The following is a 15158-nucleotide window of genomic DNA, read 5'->3' on the forward strand; positions in this document are numbered from 1 at the left end:
CGGATTAGATTAAATTAGACTGGATGAAACTTTAATGATTTCCCCGTGGGGAAACTAGGTCGCCGTCGTTATCACCCCACCAGCAGTAGAGGCAGGTTTTAGAATTATGTAGAAAAAACAACAATAATCTACCATGGGGTGCACTGAGGAGCGGATTAAGAGTGTGTGGGCTATCCCGCATTTTATTGTGGGCTGGTTTGAAAAAGTTGGGAACCCCTGGCTTGCACTATGCCCCCTCCCCTCCACCCCTCGCGATTTTGGGGATGGTGTGGTCCAGGAAGCGCGCCTCTCCTCTCCTCTCAGCCTGAGTCGGATCAGCTGACGAATGGTATCTCCCTCTACTCCCGGATGGAACGCGCCGCTGGAGCCGGGCAGCCCGTGCGCTGACACTGGAGCAGGTTGCCCGACGGTCGCTCCTCCCGTGCTGGATGTCGGACCGAGCCGTCAGTAAGCCACAGCCAACACTTCGCCACCCGAGGAGGAGGTTACTTTTTTCTGGGCAGGGAGCTACCCCTTTCCCCCTTAACCATGGCTTCCAACTTCAACGACATAGTGAAACAGGGATACGTGAGGATACGGAGTAAGAAACTGGGGGTGAGTATACTGTAGCACTTGCTGTCTAGCGCGGAGGAGGAGGAGGTGGAGGTGGTGGTGGAGGAGGAGGAGGGGGGAGCCTCTCCAGTTGTTTGCGGGCTTCCAGCATCAGAGGCGGCTGGATTAAGAAAAAGGCTTTAATTGCTCCATAGGCAGCTGTCCTGCTGTGAGCTCTTCAAGAGGAAAAACAGATTAGAGCAGCACGACCAGTTCTCCCAGTGGCTAAATTTCCACTTTGCACGTTGTACTGAAACACTTGAAATGTTGGCAAATTCAAGTTTTTTTGTTTGTTTGTTTGTTTTTTTTTTTTTTTTGTATTTGTTTTTTGGCTTGGCTCATAGGTTGCTGTCAGGTGTACGCTGCTGCACATCACATCTCACCCTCTGTCAGGTTTAACTCGGCAACTATTTTCTATGGTGAAAGTTTAAATTGAGTTTTCATATCGTTTCAGCTTCACCACCCTTCATTACCCTGTGAAAAGCAGCTATAAATGGTATTCGATCCCCCAATTTTTTTTCTTTAAATTTCACAGCATAACTCACTATATCAGAGAGAATAAAAGTACTATAAAGCACGATAAGGTCACTAATAATCTCAATACTACCTACCACAGACGCCCTGTAAGTCCCTATAAAAAAATATTATAGGAATATTACAGTTATACCATAGGAAATTAAAGGTCACTATACACTTGCCATTGAGCACCACAGGCACTCTGTAAGTCCCTATATTACAATGATTTCCTCTTAGGTTATGGTGCAAGTGATTATTGTTTTATATGGCAAACAAAAGCAGTCAACAGCATACCTGTGTATCAGTGCAATTTCATGGTTTCTTTCGGCAAAATATTAAATAGCAGTGTTTTGCACTCCATTTATCACTTCACCAAATTATCATTAGTCTCAGCTGGCACATCCTTGCTCTTTGCTCCTGAACTCTCATTCAGGCTTGATAAATTATTCCCAGTATTTAAAAGTCTAATTGAAGCCCAACTGATTCAGAGTGGTGACAGCTCTTCACCCCTTTGATAATAGATAGGCTTTCAGATACAGCAAGGAGAAGTATAGCTCGACAGCATTACTTGAAATGAATGATATATATTCAGTTACGAGCAGCTTATTGTCTGACTCATAAAGCCATCTGCTTTTGTTCATACTTCCAGCTCATTACACTGACAGGCTAACAGAGCGGGCACACTCCCTCTCCTCTGATGAGGTGTGATGATGGAGGCTAATGATGTCTGCCTCCTCATATCATCACCTGGCTTCATCAACACCACTCTGCTGTTGTTGGGGGCTTCTGAATTGTAAGGCTATGTTTGAGAGTAAACGTTGTTGAGTAAGTGAAACCTTTATATGCCCCAAAGGAATTTGCATTGCACAACATATGCACAACCTGAAATAACAAACAAAAGCGCAAGACATTTGTTGTTGTTCACATGCAAATTAGCTTGCTCATATAAAGTTGGCTCTGTCTATTTACTTGCTTGCATATGCTATTAGCTAGATGCGTTCAGATGTAGAGAGAAATAGAGCAAGAGACAGTGTGTGTGGAGCTTATTACTTTGCCAAGCAAGTGAGGACACACGCTGTGTTGGCTGTGCTGGAGGTATGGATGCCTTATCTCTGCCAGCTCTAGATCTCATCCTGCTGTTTGTGGCGCTGGAGAAAAACAGTATGTTTATTGTGTCCTGCTCGCCCACTCCCTCAGCCCTCCACTGCTTGCTGCTGTTTCATCATAGAGAAGCCATGCTGTGTCCTTGTGTTTGTGGCTGTCCAGCCCCTTAGGGAACATGTGATGGACTGTGGCCTCAAAGGACCCCAGTGTGGGTGGACAGAAGGTATTTATCTGTCCACACTGGGGTTAGGTATTGGAAACTATTTCGCATTTTGAGTCAATTAAAAAACAAACAAACAAACAACGGAACTCAAATTAGTATCAGTATGCCAGAATCAACAGGCGCTGATGGGCTTCAGCATGTCCCTTTGCTGCTATTATGCTCCGCATTTGATTACTTTTTAGTGGAATGAATGTCAGTGCTTAATGGCCTAATTTTATGTATTAACGCTGAAAAGGATTTTTTTTTGAAAGAGATAAAAACCCAGAATTGATAAACAACGGACCATACCCAGAAAGCTTGGTTGGGGGGATAGATACACACACATGTGTGGGCATGGTGGAAAGATACACAGCGCTGGGTAGAAATGTACTATGTCCATATCAAATGTACCCATTTATTAGCACCCAAAAACATATTAACATTGTTGATATTATGAACTAAGCCTTTATTTTTTGTTCTTGACCTGTTGTTGTAACTAGACTCTATCCCTTACAACATGTTGGGCTGTGAGAAGATTGTAAAACAGTGAGTTATAGCTCTAGTTATATTGCAGTGATTTCTGATGGCTCTAAAAACACTCTGGTGGCATTGTTAGACAATTACATTTACCCCTCAATATCCTCATATTTCATTTACATCTATAGCCAAAGACATAGAGAGAAAGATGATGTGCAGCAGGCTCCACAGTCTCAGACTCAGATTCAGTAAAATGGGCAGACAGACATAGCCACTGCCTTCTGTCTTCCTTATAATTCGAATGTATGAATCTGTACAGGACAAGTTGAGCGAAAACCGCAGCACAGACCTCTGTCCACTGGCCTGCCCTGTCACAGTCACTGAATACCATGCAGGCTATACCTGCCCAGGTATGCATCAGTGGGTGAGACTGGAATACTAAACTATAGGCTGGGGCTATAGACCAGATAGTTCCTGGGTGTTTTAGTCATTCAGCGATGCTTATTTTATGCTTCTCACAGTTTTAAAGGTCTCTCAAATATCATATATCAAGGCTTTGCATCACAGTTGACCTTTTAGTACCTCCACCTTGGTATTGTAATAGTATGCCATTTAAAATGTTTTATATATTGCTTTTTCTGATTATGAAATAGAGCAGTTGAATGGTTCCCCCCATGCAGTATGAATTAAAGTGGCTACACCAACAGCTTTTGCCAAACTCATAAGCATCAGTCAATATGATTGGCTCATTTCCAAAGCCCATCATGTGTGAAGGTTAGGCGCCACACGGTCACGTTGGTATTCTGCCGAGTAGTAAAAATGACCAAGTGGGGCTCACTCTGCTACTGTTGGTCTGTGTGGTTTCCAGGGACAATTGTTTTTTTTCTTTTTCTTTTTTTTGCCATTGACATGGATGGAAGAGATTTCCTGCATTATCTAACTTCATTGTTAGCAGAAGAAGCAACAATGTTTTGCTCTTGAATGCACAAGTAGATGCTTTCTCTCGTCTTCTTTCTCACATTCTCTTCGTCTTCCTCACCTCTTTCCCCTCTCTCTCACCTTTCCACACTTGCACATCTCACCTGTACTCTGTGCACCTCTCAGTGTCTCTCTCATCTCTTCTCTCTTTTTATCTCTCTTCCTCATTCTTCCCCTTTATCTGGCTATCTCGCTCACCTTATGCCTCCCTCTCACCTCTCTCTCCTTCACTGGTTTGCAGACAGCTGAGAGACTGAGCACAAAAGCATCCTATTCATCACCCCACACTGCACCCTTTCCATAACCCCTACAGGCTATTCCCCCTGACACATGCACACACACACACACACACACACACACACACACACACACACACACACACACACGTACTTGCAGAGACATTCGCTTGGCCCAATAATGAAGAATTGGCACACACATGCACCGACAAACAAGTAAACAATCTGCTGCCAGAGAACAGTGTGCGGATTCTCAATTAATTCTAATCCTGTGGCTTTGTACCATGGACCATTATTTTACTATGTCAAGACAAACTGTAAATGCTCACGAGAGACACAGACCGACAGCATAGAGCTGGGAAGGTAGAAAAGTAGTGAAGTGGCCCTGCATGGACAAAAAGACAAATCTAGCAGCATGTAAGGAGCAGCAGTGTTGATGCAGGATATTGCCATTGTCCCTGTGGCCCTGTCTCCCTTTCAGTGAAAAACGTCTGATGTTATCAGTGACGAGGACTGTCTTGAGAAGCTGAATAACATGACCTTTGAGTAATTTGTGTATCAGTCTCAATCCAGGTACATGTTTCTGAGTTTTAGGTCACTGTGGTAAACAGAAAAGGTCAGCAGCTGAATATTTCTCCTATCTGTTTAAGTTTTATTGTGGCTTTGAGGCAAAAAAAATAAAAATAAAAAAAAAAGTGAATGGCCTGTTTCAGTTTGCACCGGGTGAGTGTGTCTGGCAGTCACTTGGTCCCCATTCACAAACATGTTGACACACCTCAAAGGAGCTGTAGATCAGATGCTGGCTCAGAGATAGACAAATGTAGTACTTGAAGAGAAAACAGAGTGCTTGACAGATCTGGCCTTTTTTTTTCGTTCATTTGTTTTAAAGATGTTCATGTGAAATTCTCATTTTCCAGCATAAATGGACCAAAACTACCGCTCCTCACCGGGCCTAGCCACCTTACCTTGACTAAAGAAAGAGAGAGTAAAAACATAAAATACTTTTCAAGAGCTTTGATCTCTTTTAACTCTCATGCTAAGCTTGCAGAGTGAAACTGCATTACAGCGGACATCGATGAAGACATTAACATTGACAAAGGCATAGAGTCGTCGTTGTCCCTCTGGTCATTAAATATGAAGTCTGAATCATGAGCTAGGTGCTCCGCCTGTGCTTTGCTCAACCCATTGGCTTCCCATTCCCATCTCTTTATCTCGCTCTCTTTCCATGCACAGTTATTAACTTTCCTAGCCGGTCTGTTCCCTTTTTGTCTGTCAAAGGCGTTTTTGACTCACAAGAGGGGACTTGTGTTCAGCAACCAGTGGCCTTTATATGGACAGTGCGTATTGTCGTGGTGTGGGTATGTTCCCCCTTGTTGTTGGCGCACAACGACCCACAAAAGCCCAGGCAAAGACGTGAAGAACAATGTGTCTATTGTCCAAGATGGCACAGCCATTTAAGATAGGATCTTGCCCCTTCTGTGCACTCACTGTTAACAATAACAGGGCGTCCAGAATGGTAGACGTCAGGAGATTTTTCTCCCTTGGAACTGTACTTATCATCGGAGCGGAGGAAAGACAGTCGTCTATGGTGGACTATTGTCATCTGAGACCTGCTTTCCTGTCAATATGGATTTTAGCTAACGAGAAAAAAGATTGTGCAAGGAAATCAGTTAATGTGAGTTAGCTGATCATACAATTTTGACATCCACTGGCCACAATGAGCTGTGTTCCCCACTCCTTCTCTCTGATTCCTCTGTTTTTGCCATACCAAAGAGATAGAGAAGCTGTGGCAGATAGAAGACGATATTTTTAATATGCCTAGTTTTGTTTATGATTTCATTTGTGCCTTGGGGGGCCATGTAGCCTAGTTTTGGCTCCTTTTGTGATAGATGTTGTTGGATGCAGTGCATTAATTCACAAATATTCAGGGCTATACATCGTGTGGCCATTTCCTTTCCTTTTCATCAGCTTCCTCTATCAGACAAAGACCTGAAGACAAATTACCAGCTCTTATTGGCTCTGATGAATTGCATCTCTTGCAGGATGTGGGAACAACAGCTCAACAGTCGTTATTCATGGTGAAAAATGTGCCACTATTATATAGTCCCTTTAATAAATAAATCTCTGCCCAGACCTCACTTGAACATTTCACATCATTGATCCCCATTGTTCCTAATTATCAAAAAAGCTTTTTGCTGTGAACAGGGACAAATGTTGCTGTTAGTAGTTAGCTATGTCTAAAACCCAAATGACTAATGCCCCATATAGAAAGACTGGTGGGTCATAATACCCCATTGTGTCAATAATCTCTATTTTCTCGCCCTCACTTGACATAATGCTCGCATAATGTCGGGCAGGACTCTGTTCTCCACCCCTGCCTCTTTTTCTCTGTTTCTCTCTTTCTCACTGTCTGTCTCTCACTCTCTGTCTGTCTGCCCAAAATCCTTTCAGAAACATGTGTTACGCCAAGCTGGCGCTGTCCATAACAGATTTGTGTGCCCAGTGTTTTCTGATGAGCTGCTTTGTAAAGTGCAAAGTTCACTAATCCCCATGGGGGAGAAGTCAGAGCTCAGTAGTGGGCGAAGGGACTCCCTACCATGCCTATGTAAGCTTCCAAATCCCCGCAGACCATGCCCCCTGATGCCACAGCAGCTACTTAATTGGACACCATAAAAATAAACAAATATAGCAAAATATCCATATTATTCAAAAACGTTTCAGTTTTTGTTCCGTTTCTCTAATTCAGCTCCCTATTTTGCCACATCGCAGTGAGTTGAGTAGTCCTAACATGAAAGCACTGATGTTCATGGTAGGAAGTGGCCTCTTGAATCCTGAGTGTAAAGGCATAGCTTTTTGCAGTTACTTGGCCTGTGAGAAATATCGATATCTTATTGATATTGTGATACTAAATTAGATATTCTCTGGGATTTCAGATATTGTAATATCGTTATATGGCAAAAGGGATTATTACAGAAAGTGAGCTTTACAGAAAAAAAAATACAGTTTTCTGAATTTATTTGACTGTTCTAGCTGTTTTATTCTCTCCTCCTGCTTGGTCATCATACCCACATTACTGATGATGATTGTTCATTAAAATCTCTTGTGTGTGAATATCATATGACAGCACCAACGTTCATCCCTACAGTATGGTCACAATATTAAGGTATTTGTTCACAGACATCATGATATTTGATTTGGTCCATGTCACCCAGCCGTAGCAGTTTGTTAGAGAGCCAACGGGGAGCCTGATTGAGATCAAATATTTGAACGCCAATTCTGTAGATACCAACATTTTTCTTATTTAACCGGACGAGGCATAATTTGCTTTAGATTTATGCAGCTATAATTTTGTGATGTTCTGTCAATATTTATGAACATGAACAGCGCTCTTCCCAAAGCTGGACACTAGAGAGACAATGTTCTAATCAGTGATGCAATCAACAGATAAAAACCTACAACTGCCTCTCTGACAATGAATTGAGGACAGACTGTTGACTCACAGAGTGTTTGTTCAAGCTGTTGTACAAATGCGTTTCATTTCATAATGCTGACAGTTTTGAACATCACCCCCCCTCCCATTCCTGTAAAATTACCCCTCGTACTGTCACTGTGTTCACAAATTGGGCCTCTCATTCCCTTTCACATGAGAATCTGGGGTATGTCTCCCTATGGTGTTATCAATAAAGTAAAGTCTTTTTCAATAATTAAAGTGAAGTTTATTTTGCATAGGATTCTCTCTAAAGGTGAGAGGGAGCTTGTGGTTGAATGTAGGCCTGTGTTGGAGATGCAAATACCCTGCCAGTTTGTTCTTTGTAAATGAAGAATTACACCATATTCTGACCGTGCTCACCCTCAATGAAATTCACTCCCTGTATTATGTAAGGTGTAGCATTTGGAAAGCTGAATGTGTATTATTCCATACTCAGGGCCATCTGATCCGCATATTTCACCTCCCACAGCAAGGCTCAGGTTTTACAGTTCTCTGTGGTATTTTTAAATTGTGCGGATACACTGGAGATTCACCTATAAAACTCCAGGCCTAGAGGAATCTATCATAGCTCCATTAACACCGCTGCTTCATCCTCCTCTCCTCGTCTTCCTCCCCTCATTAATCAGCAGACCAGCCCTCCAGGCTTTACTCTGCAGCTAAGCTCTCTTTCTTTCTGTGTATGTGTGCATTTGTGTGTGGACATTAGGTTTGCATACCTGTGTTCAGATGTGTGCATACTTGTTTGGGTATTGTATGTCTATGTGTAAGTGCATTTACACAGATATGTGTGTGTAAATGGACAGTGTCATCAGTTTGTGTGTGTAAATGTGTGCTGTGCCTCATATATCCATTACACTCAGGACTGACAAACTCAGAAAACTAACTAAGACACTTCACAGATCCCCTGAGACAAGTGTGTTGTTAGATTTTGCTGCCTGTGTGTATCGTCATTATGATGACAGTCTGCTATCCCTCTCAAACTGTTCCCAAATTTGATTTAGGCATTTTGTGATCTAGAGAAATCGTATCAAATCAGGTTTTCTCATTGCTGACAATCACATCTGTATTGCACTGTAAAAAAGGAGCAGTTGAAGTTATTTTTGGGAGGGGGAAAAAAATCACACCTAGCTTTTATGTCTGAATCGGGATCTATAATGAGTTCTTTTCCTGCCGTTACCATTCATCAGCCCGCTTGCCAAGCACATACGGTACAGTATGCAGCCAGCCAAAGATAGCCTCAGCTGCATGTGTGAGAGGGGGGTTGTGTTTGTGCCTCTGTATTCTTAATTTACTCTACGTGGTGCATAGGTAAACATGATTATGACCTCGTTAAAAAAATGAAATATTACACGTGAACTTAAAATGCAAGCAAATAGCCCCATTGAATAATGTAAATTTGCCCAAGTTGTTGACTAGACAATGCTTTTTTTTTGTGGCGCTTAATTGTTAGGCCCTGTATTATTAATGCTCTGCTAATAAAACATTGACCTTGGAGTTTTCTGTAAGTGGGAAAAAGGCAGACAGCTCACGTCACCCATCTGTGTGGGAGTGTTGTTTGTTTAGAGATGAGTTTGTACACTCCCCCTCTCCTTCTCTCCCTCTTTCCTTCTCAGGGGAGTTCTTTTAATAGTAAGGAGGTGACAGTTTACCTCTCACTGAGTACAGGGGTGACAGTTTTGGTACCTGCCCTGTTGAGTGCCCTGATACGCCACGCTACAACTAGCTCTCTCATGTTGTGTGCAGAACTGCCTGCGCTTTAACTATGGACTCGATTGTAATGAGCCAAAACGACCTCAAGTGCGGACCAGTGGCAGTATGTTCCCCTTTCTATTAAACAGCTTTTAATATTTCCTCAAGAATTATTGTTCAGGGAATGAATTTTGGATAAGGTCTGCCAAGGGAAATGGAGCACACAATAGCAGCCTTGGCACTGGCACTTTTAGCGAACATTTTAAAGGTCATAATGGAGAAAATAATGACTCTTAACAGTCATAAAACAATGCCAAACATGAAGTTATTGCACAAAGTTTTGGACTGAAATTTATGTGTATTATAGACAAAAAGAGGAGCCCAATATGGCAAACTTTTGACCCATGAATCCTTTTGGTAGGGTATTTTGTATGCGAGCAGACTGGGACTTAGCAAATTTAACAAAAGGCAGTTTGAAATTCAGAGCAGGCATTGGGGTCGACATTAGCTGGTGTTAAAAATCCTGTATTCCCAACTGCCCCCTCCCATCCCCCTCTATGTTCCCAGTTGTTCACTCTCATTTCAGAGAAATGTCTGTTGGACGAAGTGATAATTGCATTCCTCAATGACTTCATGCTGAGACACACAGTGACACTGAATCACAGCCCACTTATTCCAAGGGAGTGTGTTCTTTTGGAGGAAATGAGACAAAAACAATATGACAAACTCCATCGGACCCCATTCTTTGACATCAAAGTGCGCCACCACATTTCCCCCTTTTGCGCACACACACACACACATCTTTATTCTCCGCCGTGTTATTTGCAGTCCCAATGTGCCTGAATCAAGTTAGTTCCAGCATGCACCAATCTCTGCTTTCTGGTTGTGAGGGAATATTTTGTTGCAGACACAGAGCCCCCCTGCTTTCCCAGCTAAACGTATCAGAGAAGCAGCCCGAACAGCAGTGAGCGAGTACCTCTTTAGAATTAATCCTCGGGGAATGACTGAACCATTGCACAAGGATTACTGCTTTTAGGGCCTCTGATGATATTCAAATAGCAAACCCTTACACAAAGTGACCTGAAAAACACTCATTTCATAATATCCGGCTAAACATGCAAATATTTGCCGTAATACCGCACAGTGGTTTGTGCTTCAATCAATTTCACAGACTTTATTGATATGATAATGAAATGGTCAGCTAATGGTAATTAAGCGAGTCAGTTAATGGAGTTGCATTGTGGCGGGGTAGGGGAACCAAAAACCTCTTTCATCCCCTCACTTTGTGGTTTTTTGTCCCTTTGAGGCTTCAGTCGGTCACTTCTAAGGCTCTCTATTTAGTCTCCACAATACAGCCCTCACCTGTTGCCCTGTATGTTAATTTTGCTTCTCTGGTGGTGGAGACACTAATAGCAAAATACAGACATGGTAAAATAAAGCCTTGCCTACTGTATGTTACAGTTACACTCAAATGGATTTTTTATTTTATTTATTTATTTTATTATTATTATTTTTTTTGCATTCAGGCTCTGCTCTGCTTCCTTCATGGATTCAGTTCAGTTTAACATTCAGCCTGCCTGGAGGATATACAATGGTGGACGACTCATTCCAGTCTTTTTTTTTTTTTTTTTTTTTTAAAAAGAAAATATCGTGGTGCTGTATTGTTGGTCTGTGTCTGTGGTGGTCTGAATATGCTCGTCGGCAAGGATATTCTTGCGTAGTCAAATCCTTTTTTGTCTGCATGTTATTGTCTGTGAACGCAGTTGCTTCAGCCTTGTAGATAGATTAAATGGAAATTGCTCTCTCTCTCTCTCTCTCTCTCTCTCTCTCTCTCTCTCTCTCTCTCTCTCTCTGTATGTGTGTGAGTGTGTATGCAGGGGATTGCTGACTAAAGCTGTAATACATAGAGAGGTTTGGATAAGGAATGGTTTAAAGAGCAGGCAATTGTCATAATGATGACTGAAAGCAAAATTGTTCCACCGTAAAAGTGTTTTACACATGCAGGCTCAAAGTCCGCTGCAGCCTCATGTAGCCAACAGTATCAACAACCGGTGCCTGCCAGCTGAGCTATCATTAGTATCAAGAGTGGCTCAAAAGGATCCTATGTGATGGAATAAATTTAAAGCAAGTAAAAGCATTATGAAACTGCAGTAACTGTATAAATATGAATGATGGGATTGTAATCCTTTGTTCTTCTCCTGTTCTCAATATTTCTGTCCGAGCCTTTGCCAGTGTTTGCCAGTGAATGAACCAGCTGGATATCAATCATTTGTATTGTGACAGGCCTGTCTGCAAGGCCCAATACTCCAGGGTGGAGGCTGGTGAAGCAGGAGTCTTAACCGTCATGAACAATATGCTGGCCTGTTTACAGCATTACACCCCCCCTTCCTCACCCCAACACACACACACACACACACACAAACACACACACCGCTACTCTGCTCCACTCCCTCACACCTGAGAGAGAAACTTCAATATTGACCTACATCTCCTTCAGAATAATTTGGCTGCTATTTTTGTGCTGTGCTTAAGTATGCTCTGCTGGCCGTGATGGCTGGATCCAAACAGTGTTTGACATTTTAACTAATGTTTCCCTGTTCAAGGCTGCGCTGCCCAACATGGGTCAAACATCTTCCAAATCTCCCACAGTGGTAAGTATTTGCTATGGTATTTGTGGTGGGAGTAAGAGAATATCGATACACTCGAGTATTGTGGTATTACGCTTTGTGATACTCAAAAAAACTATCGATTTTAAATGAAGAGATTACGTGCTACGATTTGTGGCAGTGGCTTGTTTTGTATTGTGTTGAAACCCTCAACCAATAGAATGAAATGTAATTTATCTTCAGCCATTTGACTCCTCCACTCCAACATAATGTAAATTGAGACAGGGAGAAGTAAGCGCATATCAGTTGTCTTAAAATTAGATTATAAAAAAAAAAAAAATCACACTAGATCGCCTTGCGGACAGTATTTCAGCATATATAAATGTACTGTTTTGTCAGGTTCTTGCCAATACACAGCCATAATATTTGCATGAGAACTGGGGGGAGGTTATGTGAGGTTATGCAGGAAGTTCTCAGCCCCGAAAGCTTTCCATAGTTTGAACGCAGTATTGCAGTTGTTGTGTCTGAAATTTGGGGCATGAGGAAGAGGAATTTCTTCGAGCCACGGAGCAAAAGGTAGTCTGTATGCTTTTTTGAATTCAGCTAAATGATCTATTCACAATGCTCTGACCACAAGTCCTATTTAAAAGCGTCATTTATCATGAATCCTAATGGAGGGCTGCAGCCAACTGCGTGTCTGGCTCTGGCCTTGTGTGCCAGCCTGCGGTACTGTGCCTATTCTAACACCACGCAGCTGCTCTCACCTCCTCCTGATCATTTTCAACTCTCCAAATTTGCAAACAAACTTTCAACTCTCCCCTCACTTTGCATATTTCTCCCTCTCTCTGTTTCTTTTTCTTTCATGCCACTCACTTTTCACTTTTGCCCCCCTCTCTCTCAAACTCTCAATTGCTCTCTCTTATTCTGGTCTGTCACACAGTAATTTTTTATACCACCTGTCCTTGCACTTTGTCATATTGGATAGACAGAGACTGTGCTTTTGGCGAGGACTCAGCTGGAACCTGTTGTCCATCATATTTCATGCCATGCTGTGGCTGCGATATGGTTCTCAGCCATGCGTATTCTGTTTGTAACGCCACAGAGCCGCGGCACACGCCGAGGCTAAATGAACTAAGGGTTACTAATACTATGATATTACATTTCTGGACCAGTTTGGACCATGAAAGTTTGATGAGGATGTCTAATCATGCATAGTTAAATAGTGTCATGAAAAGAGATGAGGAATGGGAAAGGAGAAATTTAGAAGAGAGGGGGTAATGACAGAAGCGAAGGAATAGAGACAGAGATGAATCAGGCTAGGATACGGAGAGTAGGGGGAGAGTGTCTGTGTGCGTTTGGGATGGGTGGGGGGCAGTGATTACTTGCTGCTGAGGTAGCACTGCATTACACATGAGGATTTGGAATGGCCCAGATAAAGTAATCTATGATTAACTGGGGCGCGGCTGGCTCACCACCCTGCCAACAGCTGTAGTCAGGGGCGAATTACAAAATTATGGGATGTCCAAACATTTTAGATGCGGCACAAAATATATTTTGGTTTAGAGGGGAACATTGGGAGGAATATAACGGGCGAGTGGGGAGGGAGATGTGTAAAGTTGAAGGTGACAGCAGGCGGCTGGGGAGGAGAGAAAGGGAGCAGGGTGCAATTAAGTCAAACTTTTGTAGTCGTCACATTTGCCGGAGAATTGTTGAAATGGCGGAACGGCCTTTGGAGGATTGGGGTGGGGAGCCGGACGGTGGGGCCGGGTGTTGGGGGAGTGATCGCTGCAATGATTGCTGTACCAACTGTCCGACGGGATAACAAATCAAATTATAAAGATGGACACCGTGGCACAAGCCCCGCTGCCGTCTGAAATTGATTGCCAGCGCCAGCAGCTGATATTGCGGGGCTTGGACTGTCATAGTCCATCAGGCCTCATTATCACCAGGGGAACACTGGACCTTATGTAGAGCTGGATGAGGAGGAAGACGCAGTCCACACGACTCTTAGGAGCTTGAAAAAAAAAAACTGCATACATACAAAACACCCATAAATACATACATCTAAAAATATATATCAGAAAACAACATGCTTGGTGTTTTAATGTTTTCTTTGGTGTTATGGGCTCTTACAAACGGTGATTTCTAGGTCAGTAATCCTTTCCTGTTTCCAGAATTCGGTCGAAAAATTGCTCAATCGTCTACGTGGTAAGTGTGAGTTAAAACCTGTCTGCTACCGCCGTGTCTGAGTGCTGTCGAGACACCTTGATTGAAGTGCTCTCATGCCTTCTATTGCCTGCAAGTGCAGCAACGATCATCTTTAAATCAAAGTTTGTAGGACATGTGAGTCAGCAAGAGGTTATAAATCCTTTACGTTTGTCCTTTTTTATCAAATATCTGAGGGATAATAGGCGATACCTCCAGTGCCTTCAAGGTATTGGGATTGTGCTTTGGCGTGCAGTATTGCTCCACAACTTGTAAGAGACTGCTATTTTCATTCTGCTGTGTGATTAGTCATTTACCTGAAGCAAGCTGTCATTGGAGATTATTTTCATGTCTTTAGACAGTTCCTCGACTCATTCGCACGGTGAATGATTTGCCTGTGGGGGGAATAGGGCCCATATTTTATTGAGGCGCCAGACAGATCCCAAATAATGTCAGAAGTTTCATAATGCTCCGTGGAGTAAATGGACTTTGCATCTGAGGACACTTACAGAAAATGACTGAGGCTTCAAAGATGGCTTATTACCGGGATCCATGAGGTGACTGACTTTCCAAGGAGTTCTCCACTAGGCCACTCAGTCATGGCTTTACACACTCCCCCATACTCAAGGATGATATATTCCCACAGTATTGCCTCTTAGCAATCAAGTGTTGAACTTTAAAGCATTTATTGGTGAGTCCAGTGTCACCTTTCCATGCAACAAACACTTAACTTTCATAATTTTGGGTCACTAACTGATCAGCAGCTGTCATTTGTTCTGATGCACCTTTATTGGATGTAAACAAATGTGGAGCTACCTCTTTACCTTTTATAACAGCTCATCCAACACACTTTGATTTGTCTTTCTCTAAGCATACTGTGCTTTGGCTTCAAACCTTTGGTCCCCGGACAACAGACTCAGCAGTGTTGTAGTCATGCTGGTGTGCTTGTGTTCAAGTGCGTGTGTGTATGTGTGTGTGTGTGTGTGTGCCTTGAGTTAATGAACTCACTGCACCCTGATGCCACCTGCCTCCTGAGGTGTTTCCCAGACAAAGCTGCCTGAAAG

The 15158-nt window shown here is 42.7% G+C and overlaps 1 protein-coding gene across 1 annotated transcript in view; it reads left to right on the forward strand.

Annotated features, from left to right (window-relative positions):
- Nucleotides 1-360: 360 nt before the first annotated feature.
- Nucleotides 361-15158, forward strand: part of dok6 (docking protein 6) — a 46797-nt gene continuing 31999 nt past the window's right edge. Inside the window, exon 1 of the mRNA XM_030079825.1 lies at nucleotides 361-594. Within this exon, the coding sequence (XP_029935685.1) occupies nucleotides 529-594 (66 nt within the window). The 5' untranslated portion in view covers nucleotides 361-528. The remainder of the gene's footprint in view (nucleotides 595-15158) is intronic.

The sequence above is a fragment of the Myripristis murdjan genome, chromosome 20 (genome assembly GCF_902150065.1).
Source record: "Myripristis murdjan chromosome 20, fMyrMur1.1, whole genome shotgun sequence".
NCBI lineage: Eukaryota > Metazoa > Chordata > Actinopteri > Holocentriformes > Holocentridae > Myripristis > Myripristis murdjan.